Source organism: Danio rerio, chromosome 22 (assembly GCF_052040795.2).
Source record: "Danio rerio strain M-AB ecotype USA chromosome 22, GRCz13ab, whole genome shotgun sequence".
Taxonomy (NCBI): Eukaryota; Metazoa; Chordata; class Actinopteri; order Cypriniformes; family Danionidae; genus Danio; species Danio rerio.
This window is the reverse complement of record NC_141042.1, coordinates 8,815,829-8,835,200: the sequence shown is the minus strand read 5'-3', so window position 1 is coordinate 8,835,200 and position 19,372 is coordinate 8,815,829. Positions and strand designations below refer to the sequence as shown.

Here is a 19,372-nt window from a genome sequence, read left to right as displayed (position 1 = left end):
AAAGCTGCATTTGGACATTTTACTACTTTTGTTCACACTCAATACAACAGATAGTGTTGTGAAAACGGAATTACAAAGGAAAGTCTCATTTTCTTTTTCATGAAACAATTGTATTTGTCTTGCTTAAAGGACATATATTAACTGAACTTCTGTATGAATGTGATAAGCTTTGCATATAATGAAGCATTTTTGCAGAAGTACATGAAGCTGATAGAGATGCACAGGCCTGATTGTCTAAAACTTAAGCTTTGCAGCAAAACTTCCTGTCAGCGGAAATGTGTTAAAACTGAACACAGAATATGTGAGGTTGAGAAAAGCTTAGAATTTTAATGGTGTGCAGAGAATTCGTAGAAAAAGAGGATGTGTGTATGGGTGTGGCCAATAGAAGACTGGAGAATGATGTGCTACCAACTGCACCACCACGACACCTAATTGAAGTTTCATTTGACAAATAAATGTAAATTTTGCATTTGTATATATATATATATATATATATATATATATATATATATATATATATATATATATATATATATATATATATATTTTTTTTTTTTTTTTTTTTATTCTTAATCTTTAGGAAATATTTTTGGTATATCAAAAAGTGTGGTTATTATGGCCATCTGACAAACTAAGCCAGCTAAAAACAGTGCTTAAAATGTCATTAAATTGCAGTATTTAAGTCTCAAAATTAAAATGAGAAAATGAGACAAATAACTGCAAAAAGGTCCAGTTTTTGAGAAAAAAAAGAACCACTCCTTTTACCAGGATGGTTACGGGCCTGTAGCCTCAGTTTCCTATTCTTAGCTGACAGGAGTGGCACCCGGTGGGGTTTTCTGCTGCTGTGGCTTATCCGTCTCAAGGTTCAACATGTGTGTTCAGAGATGCTCTTTTGCATACGCCAGTAAGAAGTGAAGTGAGTTTAAGTTACTGTTGTCTTTCTATCAGCTCAAACCATATATATATATATATATATATATATATATATATATATATATATATATATATATATATATATACATATATATATATATATATATATATATATATATATATATATATATATATATATATATATATATATACATTCACCAAAAATGCCTTAGTGAATAATTGTACTTTTCTTTTGTTTAACATTATGTGTGTGTGTGTGTGTGTGTGTGTGTGTGTGTGTGTGTGTGTGTGTGTGTGTGTGTGTGTGTGTGTGTGTGTGTGTGTGTGTGTGTGTTTGTTTGTTTGTTTGTTTGTACATGATTTATAATTTCACTCCTATTTATGCCCATATGCTTTAGCCTAATTTGTATTATTTACTGTAGGTAATGATAATTCTTTCACAAAGTTTTTTGTCACTTGACTGATCGATGGTCTCATTTTTTTCTACCTCTCATGTTAAACAAAGCTAATCAAAGGAGATCTTGTTAATATCAGTCCCTCTGTAATGCCTAATTTTATTATTGCTTTTCTAAGACATTAATTTTTTCTGTATTTATTTTCCCCCATAAATGTAAACGAAAGCGGGGATAGAAACGAATGCACTTACTTGGAAACCCCCAACTTTTCCGATTTGTCCAGTGACTCCAGTCACGTCCAGTCATCCCTGAAAATAAATCTCAGCTGTTGCGTCAATTTGTGTGCTTGTTTTTCTGCGCATGCTCCACCCACACCAGCCCGAAAGAAAACGGGGCATGTCTTACTTAGATTAACATATTTTGTGGGATACTAGCTTTTTTCTGAGTCGCATTGGCTGTCAGGTACGTCTGAAAGTGACAAACTTTAATAACTTGTGGATACTGACTCGAGACGCTAACTTTTTTGAACGGTTAGTCCGGGAGGGACAAATTTGTGCGTTGCAGTTATAGACTGTAAGAGGTTGCAATGAACTCAGGTTTATAATTTAGCTCATTTCTTATATTTTGTCTTAAAGTTAATTTATTAAGTCTTTTTTTCAAATCTCCAGGTTTGTTGCTTTCAGAGCGTGCTATATGTGGCTCAGGAAAAACACATAATTAAAAAAAAAAAAAAAAAACTTTTTAAAAATCAAATTTAGCTGGAATCGGCAACAATATGAAGACCGTTTTAAAGATCATTCTGTTTCTACTACCAGCATACGGTAAGTGTGTGATTTATGTTCATTTAGGGCTTCTTTCGGTTTCGCTTTGAGTTATCAGCATCGCATGTTTTCATAAAGCTTTTAGTTGGTGTGAGCTCCTTTATAAAGTAAAATGGAATATAAAATACAACAAATGGATTATGTTAGTTAATTTAATGAGTATATCATGATTGTCAACATGTGGTTAGATACCTTGGAGCAGACATTTTTTTAAATGCATTTTTCGTGAAAATTGTCACTGGTGTTACTTTTCAAATGGGTAAAACCACTGAAGATCATTTCTCACTGGTGATTCATTTGTGTCACCAGTATTACTGTTTTTACTCCCCTTCACATCAATTAAAATGTAATAATTTACTAACGTAAACAATGTATTTACATCAATTAAACGTAATAATTTAAGATATGATTTTACATCTATTGAATTCTGCTATGCTCATAATTAATTTAAAATATTGCGTCATTATTTATAGATGTTTTTCAAACACTTTTATTGTTATGGCAAATGTATGGTTGGGAAAATTGACTAATATCAATAAATAACGCTTAAAGCTTAATAAAGCAAATAAAACAATCTTCTTATTTGTGACATTATTGTAATGTTTCTGTAACTCTGACGTACGTGCTGAAAAGTATGTGCTGAAAAAAAAATTATAATAATAATAATAAAAAAATTTTTTAATTCATTAAAGTTGCCAAAAAGTAGGCCATGTTTCACTACATTTCTCAAATATTTGTAAATTACATGGATTATCAGATAATTATATATATATATATATATATATATATATATATATATATATATATATATATATATATATATATATGAAATTGTCTGATAATACATATAATTTGCAAATGTTTAAGAAAATGTAGCGAAATTGTCTTGGCTTGGATTGTTTACTTGCTATCAGGGCTGTGCAATATGAACAAAATAATCATATTTGCAATTTTATGAACGAATATAGCGATTGTGATTTTGGCAACTGTTTTTGCTTTTTCAAACAAGCTACATGCACACATTCTAAATGCATTCAATGCACAAGACATGTCTGATTAAAATCCACTTGTCTCATTTTGAATGTTCTCTCTATCAGGATCATCTCCACCCATCAGTGGGGTTTTCACAGTTGCTGATGCACTCGCTTTTTTACTTGTGGAAGCTGAAATGAAATGAAGAAGCAATCAAATTCCTAGCAGTGCTTCAATCGCTGTTTCTTGTGTGTTCTGCAGGTGTGTTTAGTGCTGAAAGGAATGTGTCTATGTCAGTGATGGAGGGAGAGACTGTGACTCTTCCACTGAACTATAACACTACTGATATAAAGGAAATCAGACGATTGTTATGGAGGTTTTTAAAAAATCGAAATTTACCAATCGCTAAAATCAGTGGAAATGGAATCACCTATCCCCCCAATGACACTGAGATATTCAGAGACAGACTGAAGCTGGACAATCAGACCGGATCTCTGACCATTATGAAGATTAAAACCTCAGATGCTGGACTTTATAAAGCAGAGATCAACTGGAATAATTTGAATTCATATTTCTTCTTCAATGTTACTGTCAATGGTGAGAATATATTTATTTACATTTTTTGTTTTGTAAATTAAATAGGACTCCAACTAGTCAATTTAACTTATACTGTGTGTCTTCCAGAGATGAATCTATAAACCAAGGCCCCTATTAGAGGCTGTTTTGTGGGCTTTTATACATGCACTGTCTGCCATATTATAAAGGCTAAAGCTTGTTTGTTTATATGTACTGCATATACAGTTGAAGTCAGAATTATTAGCCCTTCTGATTTATTAGCCCCCCTATTCATTTTTTCCCCAATTTCTGTTTAACAAAGAGATGATTTCTTCAACAAATTTCTAAACATAATAGTTTTAATAACTCATCTCTACTAACTGATTTATTTTATCTTTGCCATGATGAGAGGTGCCATGATAAACAATACTTGACTAGATATTTTTCAAGACACTTCTACACAGCTTGAAGTGACATTTTAAAGGCTTAACTAGGTTAATTGAATTAACTAGGCAGGGATCCGTTTCCCAAAACCATCGTTAGCCAACTAAGGTCGCAAATTTCGTCATTACAAATGCATCGCAAACTCGAGCACTCGCAACTACAGCTCTGGAGCTGTAGTTTGAAACATAGTTCCTGGCTGTGTTCTATTCCCACTTATCCCCCCTATGCCCTATTCATTTAGAGCATTCAAAGTTGGAATTATTAAAAATAAAAAAAAGCTTTAAGGTCATCTCCCTTAGGTGTAATTTGTTGTGTAAAGTTCAGTTTTAGCAATCTTTATGTTTTCAATTGTGCTGCCCTCGCAGTGCTCTTTGAAAACATTGATGTCATTTTGAACACAGAATCAAGCTAAAGCTATAGGTGACCTAATATTTAAAAGCGGAATTTATGTTACGTCTCCAAAGCTTGTGAAAACATAATAGTAGGTTATCTATTAAATAGCTGTACTATATATGACATGGGCCTGCTGGTTAAAACTTTCTGCAGTGGGTTAAAATGTATAAGTTGACTTTTCAAACAAAAAACAAATATCTTACTTAATAATAATAATCATAATCATCATCATCAATCATCATTAATATCGTTATTAAAGTATGATTTTTTCATTTCTAATAATTATTACATTTATTCATTTTATAATAAATAGCCTCATTATTTATTTATAAGATTTATTTGATATTACAATACCTGTTAGGTTTTGTAAGTGATATGTTTTAGAATAGAATATGTAATGTTCAACTTCTCAATAATATTAATAAAGCAAACCCTATGTGCCATTTTCATATATTTCAATTAATATGGAAAGCGAGTGCATGTTTTTACCAAATTTAATATTGGATTTTATTTTAAATGTGTGATCGTGTAAAACAATATAATTTGCGCAAAGAAGTTATGGGTTCTTCTCTAAAGAAGTAGTTACTTCACCCAGTTTAGAGCACTATCATGGGCGTTTTACATTGTAACTAATGTGGTTCAATCGATGTATCTGCGACAGAGAAACTATTCGTTTTGGGAAACACTGGTCACCACATAGTTCTTTTCCCAAACGATGCATCGTACTATGATAGTTCAGCCGCAAGTTACGTAGTTGTTTGGGAAACGCATTAGGGTAGTTAGGGGAATTAGGCAAGTTATTGTATAACAATGGTTTGTTTTGTAGTTTTTCGAAAAATATATAATTAGCTTAAAGGGCTAATAATTTTGACCTAAAACAGTGTTTAAAAAATTAAAAACTGCTGTTCAGCAGAAGAAAAAATAATACTGTGAACATTTCTTTGCTCTGTTAAACATCATTTGGGAAATATTTGAAGAAGAAACAAAAATTCAAAGAGGGCAGAATAATTCTGACTTCAATTCAATTCTCTCTCTCTCTCTCTCTCTCTCTCTCTCTCTCTCTCTCTCTCTCTCTCTCTCTCTCTCTCTCTCTCTCTCTCTATATATATATATATATATATATATATATATATATATATATATATATATATATATATATATATACACAAATGCAATATATCATTCCTAAGAAGGCAGATACATTGATGTGTTTGGACTGGAGCTGATGTACAGTTTATATGTAATTTGTCAATGCTCATTAATATAAAGATCAACCAGATCACCACTATATAATGCTGCTGATTTTCATGCTGTTTATTCTTGACTGTTTTTCTTGATCAGTTCCAGGTTTATCTCCAGGTGATGTGGCAGGAATATCTGTTTTAGTTCTGCTGGTGGTTGTAGGAGCAGCTGCTTTTGCTTTTTACCATCGCCACAAATTACCTGACATACAAAGACGTAAGTATTACAGTGAAGACAACAGGAGATAAATGAATGATGCTGTACAGGACAATTTTAATGTAAATGTTTCCATGTATAGATAATAGTTATGATGTTGAGATTTATATTTAAATCCCCTATATTTTGCTCAATACTTTATAAATTAAATATTTTCTAATCCTGAAAAAGTTTTTCTTTTTTTTAAATCCTGTGGTAACATTTCTATATTTGGTATCTGTTTAGTCATAGATGTGATATTCAGTGGTTTCTTACAGGAGAATAGATTTTGTTTTTTTACATTTACGTTTTAAAGCAAGCAAAAATCTAAATTCTAAAATGAAAACCTTAATCCTTGTGATTTGCACTTGAATTTCAGATTTGATTGTTTAAATAATTTTAAATAAAATAATAAATAATATTTAGCACAATAGTTTTACTTTAGAACAAAATTCTACTTTTTTGCCTTTTCAGGTTTTCTCTCTGATGATAATCCGCTGTTTGGCTTCTTTAACACAAGACCAGGTACAAGCATTGATTAGATTAGGATATATTTTTCACATTTACAGCTGTAAAAAAAAAAGAGATCGCATAAACATTCCAGTTAATCTAATATTACTGGATTTTTAGATGTGGGGTTTGAGTTAAGGGTTAACCTTTTGCTTTATTCTGAATTTCAAATATAATTTGTTATTTTTTTTCATTATGTCATTGAACTGTTTTGCTTTTTAGAAAACGTAAATTTATTGTTTTGTTTGTTGTTTGAAAATCAAGGTTATTCCACCAAATACTGATTTCGTAAGTTTTCAGAAGATAAAATATTCACTCAAAACAAAACATTTTTCTGCTTGTTTAAACTACTTATTTAAAATGAGCGGAATCAATGCAATTCTTGTTTTGTTTGTTGACAACTTGATTGTTTTATGATCAATCAAACTTAAGTTTGTAAAAACAATTCAGTTAGCTTAATTGATTTGTGTTGGCACAAAAAAAAATGGCCAAAAAATGACAAATAAAGAAATATTTCAAAAACCTTTCAAAATTCAGAAGAACTGCGATTTGATTTGTTGGTTACAATAAAACAATAAAAAATGTCATACTAGATTATAAATTCTGTATCCAGAATCCAGAAACTCCATAAATTGATCAAGCAATCTCTTTATTTTGTCCAAAGCTATACTGTGTTCAAAATGGGGACTGTCTGATGAGTTTTTAGAAGTTTTTTTTCCAAATGTTTGTAATACTTCTGTTTCTATGTGCTGCAAAGAATCAGAGATGTATCAAGCAGAGACCTCTGAACAGCAAAGTCTGATGTGTAAGTATTACAATTACATTTAGTCATTTAGCAGACGCTTTTATCCAAAGCGACTTACAAATGAGGACAAGGAAGCAATTTACACAACTATAAGAGCAACAATGAAAATATTAAAATATGCTATGTAAAATATGCAGCCTCTTTGTCCTACAGTGGGGTTTAACATTCAAGATTTCACAGTCAGTATATAAAATACTTTAATACCAGCTCTGTTAAAAGCTATGTTAAAGTCTGTGATTGTCCAGTGTTGAGCTGCATGATATTAACAAATTCGATTAGTTTGTGTATATTTCATCAGTTTGACCTGCATCTGTTTTGTTTGTGCTACTGTATGTAGTTTTAATCATCTTATTAACTGTCAAAGTCACCACTGGTCTTATCCTGTATGGCCACTAGAGGGCATTCTAGTTGTGTGTTCCTGGACTGCATTTCCCATATACCACTGCACCCATTACAGTGATCATCTCCAGCTGTTCCCTGTTTGCTTATTAGTTTTTGCTTTTTAAAGCTGGGGTCACATTGCACTTTTCTCTGCAAATGCGTCATACCGGAAATGCAGGCTCATGCGAAAAGTTTCACAGTTTGCTGCGTTGCAAAATTGCGAAATTGCATTACTTGAGTGCGTGAGAGCAATCGTGGATCAAAACATAAAATTTTTCATGTCACCCTGAAGCCCAAGACCGGTTACTCACTGAAGCTAAGCAGGGCTGAGCCTGGTCAGTACCTGGATGGGAGACCACTAGGGAACACTAGGTTGCTGTTGGAAGTGGTGTTAGTGAGGCCAGCAGGGGGCGGTCAACCTGTGGTCTGTGTGAGTCCTAATGCCCCTGTAAAAGTGAAGGGGACACTACACTGTCAGTGGGCGCCGTCTTTCGGATGAGACGTTAAACCGAGGTCCTTACTCTCTGTGGTCATTAAAAATCCCATGGCACTTCTCGTGAAAGAGCAGGGGTGTAACCCCGGTGTCCTGGCCAAAGTCCCTCTATCGGCCCTTACGATCATGGCCTCTTAATCATCCCCTTCCACCGAATTGGCTCTATCACTGTCTCTCCACTCCACCAATAGCTAGTGTGTGGTGAGCGCACTGGCGCCGTTGTCCTGTGCCAGCCGTCGTATCATCCAAGTGGATGCTGCACACTGGTGGTGGTGAGGAGAAACCCCCTTCATGATTGTGAAGCGGTTTGGGTGTACGGCCATACACAATAAATGCGCTATATAAATACTAATTACATTACATAAAACACAGAAATTAAAAAATATGAATATCGCTAGCTTTTTCAAATGTCTAATAACCTTGTTTATTCCCGCCCCTTTTCGCAGCGTCGTACTACAGAGTTTTGCACCCATAAACTCAAGTGTGATCGCAGAATAATATATCCATATTTAATATGTCCATATAAAACAGCTTTCACACTGGACGCAAAAAGTGCTGCGATATGAGATATATTTGTTTTTTGTATGTGTGCTAAATCAGTATCAAAATTTTTAATTATCTATATAAGTTCAAAAACTCTTACAATATTACTTTATATTGTTTATTATAATAATTACTTTATTGCAAAGTGGTTTTGGACAAAGTGGATCCAGAACGTTGGGTTTGTGACCTTAAATTTTGGTGCATGCCTAGTTTTCTTTGTTGTATTTGGTTTGTTTTTCTGCTTTGGCTGTTCATTGTGCTTATAGTTTTTGCAAGTTTTCTTGTTTGACCTTGTGATTCCTTGAGTTTTTGTTACACTGGAATACATTATTATTATTGCAGTAACATACTTCAAGGCAGAGTTTGCCCTGGCATCTGCACATTTGGTTTTCATGTGAAAGCAGTAAAGCAGGAGAATGGGAGTGTCTGCATCTCTACTAACAAGTCAGTTTATGTGGTGTTATTGACATTTGTTTGTAACATTTAATCCAATAATAAATTAGATTAATTCATACTATCTAAATTTGACCATGTTTATTTGCTTCTGTGGCAGATGAAGAGAAGATCGTGTCGGTGAAGGACGGAGGATCTGTCACTCTAAGGCCTGATGCTGTAATTCAGAGAGACGATCGGATACTGTGGATGTTTGGACCGCAAGAGACTCTTATAGCTAAAGTAAATGGAAATACCAGAGAGATCTACATAGGTGATGGTGCTGATGGGAGATTCACTGACAGGCTGAGGCTGGACTCTACAACTGGATCAGTAACAATAACAAACACAGCAAGCAAACATGCTGGAGACTATTACCTCAAGATCATCAGCAGCACTGGGACCTCATGCCAAACATTCAGACTAACTTTTACATGTAAGTATCTCAAATCTTTAAATTTAATAATGGTCAATGATAAAAACTCAGAAATGGAGATTAGATGACTGTTCCATGTAGGGGGTTAAACAAACTTAGGATATGATTACTTTGAAGTTTACTAAACCAAACCAGAGTAATTAGGTTTGTTTCTACCATGACCCTGATGATCAACTTTCTCTGTTAACTCAAAATTTGATCTTAAGCTCATGAGTATGTACACATGAAGGTGGGACAACAAACAGCCATGTGCCTTAAAACAAAATATACTGTGATTATTTCCAATGTGATTCCAATTAGCCCTTCCTCTTACCCCTTGTGTCCTGTGGTGTCCTGATTCTCTACACTGGAAAAAAAAAAAAAGATTATTTATTCTTAATCTAAATTATTTATTTATTTATTTATTTATTTATGTATTTATTTATTTATAATAATAATAATAATAATAATTATTATTATTATTATTATTATTATTATTATTATTATTATTATTATTATTATTATTATTTTACATTAAGTGGTTGTAAACGATTTATTTGGGCTGGATTTAAAGAAACTAATCAAGTTAACTAATGTTTAAATTCAACAAAAATAAATGTTTTGCAGACATATTTTCAGTGTATTGCTTAGAGGTGTAAGGGTAAGGGCCATATACAGTACCCCTTTAAACAAAGATTTTTCAGCACCATATTACAAATTAAGAGGTTTGAGAAATGTCTCTAGGCTGTCTGTCAGAAACGTCTGGTGACTGTAAAAAATGCCTTTTACAGCATGTCTGATATAATGTTAATCTTGTGAATACATTAATGAATATGCTGCTTGCAATACCAAGAGACTCGCATGTGAGATGCACTCCACTGCCTTTTGTTGACATTAATAAAGAGCAGTGTGCTGCACTTTTTATGTTACTGATCGACCACTGGATCAACTGTCTTGGTGCCTGGGCACATCCATGTAAACAAAGATTGGTAGTCTCGCATTCCATTACACTCAAATTTCATATTAATAAATTGAAAACGCTCGCTGCAGAGCTCACAAACCTGTGCTAGTGATGACATTATGGGCTCTATTTTGACGGTCCATGTGCAAAACGCAGGGCGCAAACGCTTTCAGGCATGTCAGAACACATTTTTGCTCATTTAAGGACGGGAAAATCTGCTTTGTGCCGTGGCACATGATCTAAAAGGGTTGAGTTTATTTTCTTAATGAGTTATAGGTGTGTTTTGAGAATAAACCAATCAGATTCTCATCTCCCGTTTCCTTTAAGAGCCTTGCGTCGCGCCAGTTAACAGTTAACAGTTAACAGTTTTTTTAACAGAAAACAGTTAAACGGAGCATCTACCGCGCAAGAATGAGAGATAAATGATCCACTTTCACTTTCGCTCTCGTGGATAGGGAAACCTTTATGCACAGACATCAGTTAGCCTATAAATAATTAATTTTGTTTGTTAAGATTTGTTTCAAAACTATTTCTAAATTCAGTTCTAATTTCCAGCAAACGAATAAATGAACAATAATAAGAAATGGTGCTCAAAAACCTGAGTTATATCCTAAAACACATGCTGTGCCCCATATAGTCTAAAACCTGCAGGTGTCAAATCTAAGCTTGTTTTTAATAAAACAAATATACATATGGATATAATAAATAATACTGCTAATAATAATAATATTATACAAAAGCAAATTGTTATGAATGAACTGAAAAAGCCTCCCGAGATGAAGAAGACATGAAGGCAGTGTTTTTTATATGTATGTAGGCTAGAAAATAATGTCTTGTAATATTTTAATCCTTTATATTTATATCCTATATATATTCTTATTATATCTTATATAACTCAGGTTTTTGAGCACCATTTCTTATTATTGTTCATTTATTTGTTTGCTGGAAATTAGAACTGAATTTAGAAATGGTTTTGAAACCAATATTTGCGCTTAACAAACAAAATTAATTATTTATAGACTAATTGATGTCTGTGCGTAAAGGTTTCCCTATCCAAGAGCGAAAGTGAAAGTAGATCCATTATCTCTCATTCTCACGCAGTAGATGCTCTGTTTAACAGTTTTCTGTTAAAAGACTGTTAACTGTTAACTGTTTGCTAGTGAAATGCTCATTTTTTCCACTTAGACTTACTTTGCGTCCTGTAAATAGCGAATGCGCTCTTGGCGCGACGCAGCTAGGTTTTAAAGGGAATGGGAGATGAGACTCTAATTGGTTTATTCTCAAAACACAACTATAACTCATTAAGAAAATAAACTCAACCCTTTTAGACCATGCGCCACGGCGCAAAGCAGATTTTCCCATCCTTAAATTAGCAAAAACACGTTCTGACACGCACTGAAAGCTTTTGCGCCCTGCATTTTGCACTCTGCGCATGGACCATTAAAATAGAGCCCTTAGAGTCTTGGTTGGAACAGTTTCTCCCTTCTTTTGCACATGACTGGTCGGTTTAGATCAGTTCTCTCAGAACTCCCTTTGTCATTTGATCTTTACTGGTATAGTATAAACGGCAACTTTAAAATCATTTAATTCTGATCCTGTCAACATTTCAGAGATTAGCTGGGTGATTAGCTAATGGTGCTGAAAGTGTAAAATCAGATTTATTATTGTCAAATAAGAAACTGTTTCCATCATGGCCAGTTTTATTCTTTGCTCTTGTGATTCCTTCTGTTTTTGTTACCATGGATTACATTATTATTTTTGCAATAACATACTGCAAGCCAGAGTTTTCCCTGACATTAACAGCACTGCATTTTTTGTTTTCATGTGAAGGCAGTAAAGCAGTAGAATGGGAGTGTCTGCATCTCTACTAACAAGTCAGTTCATGTAGTGGTATTGGTTTTAGTTCATTAACAATTAATCAAATAATAAATTTAGATTCATTTTATAATATCCACATTTCACTGTGTTTATGTGCTGCTTTGACAGATGAAGTGAAGATGGTGTCTGGACAGGAGGGACATCCTGTCACTCTAAAGCCTGATGCTGTGATTCAGAGAGACGATCAGATACTGTGGACATTTGGACCGCAAGAGACTGTTCTTGCTGAAGTCAATACCAGAGAGTGCTCCTCATGTGATGGTGTTGATTGGAGATTCAGAGACAGACTGATGCTGGACTCGATCAGTACGACTGGATCAGTAACAATAGCAAACACAGCAAGCGAACATGTTGGATCCTATAAATTAAAGATCATCAGCAGCACAGGGACCTCATACCAAACATTCATTCTTACTCTAAAACGTGAGTATCTTAAGTGTTTAAACGATCTAATGTAAGTAAAGATCAGGGGTCTGTTCTTCTTATGTGGATTATTCATTTAGCTGGATTTAGTAATTAATGATTTGACATGATCCAGGATATTTTCATTCAAAATTTATCAGAGTTGTTGTCTTGGCAAGAGTTCTGGTAGTTAAAACCTGCTCAGGAGCAGCAGCTTATTTCATATTAACAAAATTAGATCGTGCCATTTCAAGCAAAGGTGATGCTGTATGTACATTATATACCAACTGCTGATATTTTCCTACAATAGTAACCTACAGGTTATATATACTGTATTCATTTGCAGTAAATAACAGAATATATCACAAAAAAAACAGAAGTAAAAAAACTGTTATGGTGCACTCTGAAATAAAGGTACAAAAACCTATGTTTACGCCACAGGATTAAAACAGGAGAAAAAAAATATATATCCTATAACAAAATCCACTCTAAAAGTAAAACTATACATTTATATAGACATAAGAAAGTGTAAAGCCTGCAACCCATGACAAATGTGTAAAGTTGTTGGGTGTCTAACAAATTGTTTATTAAGAATTGTATGTAATTTTGCTCAGATGGATAATTGAATATTAAACAGATGATGTCATTATGCTGCTGTGCCAATAGTTTTGACAATCAAAACGGTTTGTTGAATATGATACCCAATAACTTTCCACAAATGTTTTGAGTTGCAGGCTTTACACTTTCATGTGTCAAGAGTATTTAGCTATTTTACTTTATAGATTTTCTTGATTATAGTACCCTAGGCATATTTAAGTTTCTTATTCAATAAATTTAAATGAGCTCAAAAAAGCATTTTGAAGTCTCTGCAACTTCTACAAAGCATCAAATTACTGTCATATTTGCTGTCAAAACATGTGCATGACTGCATAAATTATTATTTCTTTAAAAATCAAACGATTAAAAAACAGTCGAATATTGTGCATGTCCATTATCATACACAAATCGTAAAGCTTGGTCGGTACCTTAAAATAGTACGCGTTTGTATCTAAAAAAACATTATTAATAAATGTTTTTTTGACCCCCTTAGGGGGAACCACCCCATTTTTGTATCAACTTTTCTTTCAGAGTGCAGGTTGTGTAAGTTTGATTTATATATATATATATATATATATATTTTTTTTTTTTTTTAAACTAAAGGTAATGTTAATAATGTTAGTAATAATTGTTCAGCACAAAAAATCTTTGGGGGAAAATTAAAATAGCATGCCTATTTGCCTATTGCTGTTGGATAACCTCAGCCTTATACAAAGCAAATGAAGAAGTGCATTTTTACATCATTGTACATAACATTACTCTTATAACCACATACTTTTAAGTAGAAGGCTAAAAATATCAAACTTTACAGAAAACATCCACCTTTTATCACTATCATTATTGCATTAATTAATATTTCATATTGTTTTGAAGTAATTTATTGATAAATCTATGAAGGTTAAACTGAACACTTTTAACAATTACATCTGTAAACTCTTAAGATCTGCTTAATTGTTATTTTTTTTGTGTAATCACAGTGCTAATGTTAAGGGTAAAGTGGAATCCTGAAATCAGTCTTTAAAGAGTTTTTATATATGCTTCAATGGTACTACAATTTTTATAGCCATTAAATATTTACTACATACATAATTTACCTACCATAAGCTCGCAACTAAATGAAATTTGTCTTTTGTATTTCTCCTTTTCTATGCGTTTCTGCCACAAATGAAGAGAATGTAATATCAGTCATGGAGGGAGGCATTGTCACTTTAGAGACTGAAACTGCAGTACAGAAAAATGATTTGATCCTGTGGATGTTTGGAGATGATAATAGTCAGACACAGATAGCTAAGATAAAAAAGACCAGCGAGACGTTCGACGGTCCTGATGCGAGATTTAAAGACAGGCTGAAACTCGACAAGAAGACTGGATCTTTGACCATCACAAACATCAAAGACAATCACAGAGGACTGTACAAACTACAGATCAGCAACCGCAGCAGGGCAACCACAAACAAGAGCTTCAGAGTGCTGGTAAACTGTGAGTATTTCTGTGATGTTGATGCTTTGAAATGTATGCATGTAATCTATTATTATATCACAGTTACAATATGTGTGTAGTAATATCAACTGACATAATGTTTTGTGGTATTTTTGTTAATAATGAAAAGGTAATGTGTGTGTTTTTTTACGAGCGTCAAAGCGTGTCTAAAGTTGGGGCTAAAGCGAGCGTCATAGCAGCGTCAGCCAATGAAATTCAGTCAGCAATAGACCACTGTCTAGCTGGTGTATTTGCATACAGCGATCTGATTGGCTGACGTTTCCGTCGGCGCTTGAAATGTTGAGCTAGTCCCAACTTCTGAAGCGACCAATGCCCCTGAAGCGGCGCTGACGAGTCCACAATGCATTTCGGCAACGCCTGACGTCACCCATTCAAAGTGAATGGGAAGCGTTGACGCTGATGCCCCGGTGTGAATGGGGCATCAGTGCCACACAAATGTTCCCTTCTGGCTTTGTTTTGCATTATTTTCATTGAGAAAGCACTTAGAAATATCATATGACATGTATTAATTTAATTTAGCTTTTTTAAAACCTGCTTTTGCTTTTATATGGCCATTTTAACTGAATTTTAATAGGCTTCATTGCATTATTAATTCACTTGGATTAGTTTTTCCCTAAAGTGATAAAGGATCTCATTTTCTTTTTTCTGACACAGTCAACAAAGTGTCAGTGACGGAGGGAGATGCTGTCACTCTAAAGGTTGATGCTCAAATTGGTAAAAAAGAGCAGATACAGTGGCTGTGTGGAGAAGAAGGCATAGTTGAAATCATGGAAGGAGGCAGGGAGATCCTTGCATATGATACAGCTGATGGGAGATTCAAAGGCAGACTGATGGTGGATGACAAGACTGGATCTCTGACCATCAAGAACACCAGACCCGAACACACTGGATTTTATACACTAAAGATCAACAGCAACAAAGAGTCATCGGACAAACGGTACTTCGTTTTTGTCAGAGGTGAGTCTGTGATTTAGCTCAAACTCCTTTATGTTCAGAATTCATCCAGAGATGAAGGAAACATGCGTGCACACAGCATATGCATCAAATATGTATGTGATTTTGTTTTAACACATCATGTGATAAGATAAATGGCATGATGGGACCACAATAATGGACAAACCAGCAGACCAACCACATTGTAAATCACAGGTGTCAAACTCAGTTCCAAAAGGGCCGCAGCTCTGCACAGTTTAGTTCCAACCCTAATTAAACACACCTGATCAAACTAATTAAGTCATTCAGGCTTGTTTGAAACCTACAGGTAAGTGTGTTAGAGCAGGGTTGGAACTAAACTGTGCAGGGCTTCAGCCCTCCAGGAATTGAGTTTGACACCCCTGTTGTAAATGATCTGAAATGTAGTTTTGGTCATACCAAAATACTTTAACCAAAGTCTGTCATCACAGTGGTTCAGTATTATTTCCTCCAGTCTTTTACCGTCAACATTTAGTTTCACATTGTGGCTTGATCTAATTTCAACTCTTTCTTTTATGTTTTCTCAGCGAGTATGATATTAGAAAAGCAGGGAAATTACATCACTCTGAATTTTCAAGATGAATTACAAAGAGATGATCTGATCCTGTGGATGTTTGGAGATGAAGACAACCTCATAGTTCAAATGAATGTAGAAACCAAAGAGAGCACATTTACTAAAGCCGACGAGAGATTCAGAAACAAACTGCTGCTGGACAAGAGGACTGGATCTCTGACCATCAGAAACATCACTAGTGAACACTCTGGAGTTTATAAACTACACATCATCAGTAGCAGTAGGACCTTTTACAGGAAATTCAGAGTTTTTGTGTTTGGTGAGTCTTTCAGTTTCTACATTATTAAATATAATTAAAAAATGTTGATGTTATATTTTTTTACAGCAAATAAAATAAAATAATGCCGCTAATGTTGCTGAAAATCAGCAAAATCAGTCATTTTAGGCTGCAAAAATCAGAAAAGAGCCTAGAGAGACTGATTTTAGTTTTATCTCAGGCTAAACAACTTTCTCTGTTTGTTCTCTAGGTGAATCTGATCCTAACACCGTATGTGTGATGGCGGGAGAAAGCTTAATTTTGATCACTAATTTTAATGTAGAGCAAGATGACCAACTGCAGTGGACATTTGAAGATGTGATGCTAGCATCTGGAAAGAACGGAGACGTCAATAAGACTTCATACAGAGATGATGAGAGATTCAGAGGCAGGCTGGAGCTGCACCATCAAAGCGCATCTCTGACCGTGAAAAATACCAGAAGCAGCGACTCTGGAGTTTATCAGCTGAACCTCTGGAATGGATACGGGAAGCACATTTGCCTGGATGTCAATGTTAATGTTTCTGTTGGGTGACTAAAATCTGAGTAACATTAAACTTATACCCAAAGCTATTATTAGGTTTTTAAAAATGCTAAAATCTAATTTTTCGAACATATATGCTCAACTAAGGCTGTAAAATGACAGTCTGCATCTTAATAAGGTCTGGAAGTTCGCTCTACATTTGTGATCCTGGCCCCATACTTATCAAGCTTCTTAAAATCCTAAGTTTGAAAGTAAATTTTAGGATTTCTCGGCGTGTAATTACATTTTTTCAACATTCTTTTTTAGTGATCTTGTTTACTGAATAGTGCTTCGCTGTGACCTTTGACAAAAGTGGTGTACCGGGATAACCTTACACTTTGAAAAAAAAAAAAAATTTAAAACCTTGTGAAACAGATCTTTTTTTTAATGCGTCCCCACTTGATCATGTGACCACAATTACTAAAAGCTCTTTCCAACTATTTGCTGGAAGCCTAAATACAAAAGTGCACCTTTGTGCTAGTTGTCCATGTTGCTTTAGTGCACCAGATAAATAACATTTAATTTGTTTTAAACCATTTATATTTGGCTATTTTAGATATTTCTATTTTTAAATGTAGAAATCTACTCAGTCATTGGTCCCCCTGCTGAAAAATCCAGCGTAAACCTCCCTATTATGTTAGTTTTTAGTTGGTTTTAGCTGGTCATTTTCCAGCCCGACCAGCTAAAACCAGGCTGAAAATGGCTGGAAATTGCCAAAATCCCTCTAAAACCAGGCTGGTCAACCATCCTAGGCTGGTTTAAGCTGGATTTTTTAGCTGGGCCTTGTCTATGTCGTCATTCAAAATCCCATTTGTGGCATAGAAATATGCCGTGAATCACTTTTAAAACTGACGCTTGCGATTTACTCCTACACTTCACTGAAAGTACATCTGAGATGCTGTTACGACCTCTCTTTAATATGGCTCGTTTAAAAGAGAGAGAAAGTAATGTAAAAGAATTGAGTAAACATCATGAACAATTTGAACCGATATTTATTCTTACCCAACACAATAACATTACTTTCTTACCCAAAGATAACAAATAAAGGAATATCAAACAATAAAATAAAATTCCAAAAGAAAATATAAAAACAAAAACAAATAAAAACAAAATAATGCTGGCTGGTCCACTAAAGCTGTATCTCTTCTTCTCCTTATTGCTGTCTTTTTAAACTCTCCCAGTTAGTCCCCAACAGCAAGCAGGCATGTCCTCTCACGAAAAAAATAGAATTAGTGCACAAACACACTTGTAAAACAAAAGCCAAGAATAACAATGGGGGGTTAATCACAAAGAAAAACACAAATCAAGCCACTGACCGTAAAAAGATGCATGATAGATCATTTTTAAGTGCAGCTTTGAGTCAAGAATCTTTTTAGTCTTAAGGAAATTTTTAGCACTGTTATTATGAGAAATTTACAGACGCTTGATAAATATAGACCCTGGACTGCAAAAGCAGTCATTAAACGTCTATAAAAAGAGATTTATGAATCATCTGAAAGCTGAATAAACATTGCATTGATGTTTGTTAGAATTTCTTTGGCAGAGATTCAAGTATTTGAAATTAATCTGGAATATGAAATACTGAGAAAAATCATCTTTAAAATTAAGTTCTTAGCAACACATATTACAAACATATTACATATTACATATTACAAGCAAAATATATTTATGGGAAGAAATTTACAATATAGTCTCTATTGTCTCTATCAGATGTTAGAAGTGATAATGAAAATGTACTGCGGAATGGACGAAGATCTTTTCTTTTTTTTTAATCTGTTCTTCCAGATAACACCAGAAACGCACTGAATGAATCAGTAATTATACAGATACCGCAATTTGAGAAATCCTGAGTAATTTATGAGTTAAACCAAAGTAATTTCACTCGGCGGCCATTTTTGAAACGGAGAATGGAGAAACATCAAATTCACGGCTGGTTCGAGACCCTCTCCCGGGAGAATTGTCATTGTATAGGGATCGCTGATTTTCTCCTGTACTAGAAGGCGGGGCTTCATTTGCCATATTGACTATTCCCCATTCAAAAGTATACGTGACATGTCTTGTGTATTCTTTAGTCTTTGGTTAAACAGACATAAACGCTTTGAAAGCTTTAGAAATGATACACTGGAAAAAAAAATTTCTTAGATTATTATTATTTTTTTATATATATTTGGACTAGAAAAACTGCAACAAAAAAAAAATCTAAATAACAAAAGCCTTTTT

General features: G+C 34.0%; 3 protein-coding genes across 12 annotated transcripts in view; 1 reads left to right on the top strand and 2 right to left on the bottom strand.

Moving 5' to 3' along the window:
* Positions 1-1,599, bottom strand: part of si:ch73-27e22.7 — a 9,330-nt gene extending 7,731 nt beyond the window's left edge. The window contains exon 1 of one of the 2 annotated variants that reach the window (XM_087302061.1): positions 1,541-1,599. In XM_087302061.1, the coding sequence (XP_087158187.1) occupies positions 1,541-1,595 (55 nt within the window). In that variant the 5' untranslated portion in view covers positions 1,596-1,599. 2 annotated transcript variants of the gene reach the window in all.
* Positions 1-11,943, bottom strand: part of LOC147838393 (uncharacterized) — a 27,646-nt gene extending 15,703 nt beyond the window's left edge. The window contains exon 1 of the mRNA XM_087303634.1: positions 11,925-11,943. The gene's annotated coding sequence lies outside the window, so the exon portion shown is untranslated. The remainder of the gene's footprint in view (positions 1-11,924) is intronic.
* Positions 1,693-19,372, top strand: si:ch73-27e22.2. Of its 9 annotated transcripts, none has more exons than XM_087303400.1 (14): positions 1,693-1,751; positions 1,958-2,110; positions 3,344-3,679; positions 5,816-5,932; positions 6,386-6,436; positions 7,179-7,226; positions 8,986-9,087; positions 9,197-9,511; positions 12,282-12,325; positions 12,438-12,752; positions 14,499-14,807; positions 15,483-15,785; positions 16,328-16,633; positions 16,842-19,372. In XM_087303400.1, exons 9-14 carry the CDS (start codon positions 12,298-12,300, stop codon positions 17,162-17,164), a joined length of 1,584 nt encoding a protein of 527 aa, XP_087159526.1. In that variant the 5' UTR covers positions 1,693-1,751; positions 1,958-2,110; positions 3,344-3,679; positions 5,816-5,932; positions 6,386-6,436; positions 7,179-7,226; positions 8,986-9,087; positions 9,197-9,511; positions 12,282-12,297; the 3' UTR covers positions 17,165-19,372. The 9 variants fall into 9 exon arrangements, with proteins under 9 accessions (XP_087159526.1, XP_087159527.1, XP_087159529.1 ...); XM_087303401.1 differs by having other exon boundaries at positions 1,693-1,819; XM_087303403.1 differs by lacking the exon at positions 8,986-9,087.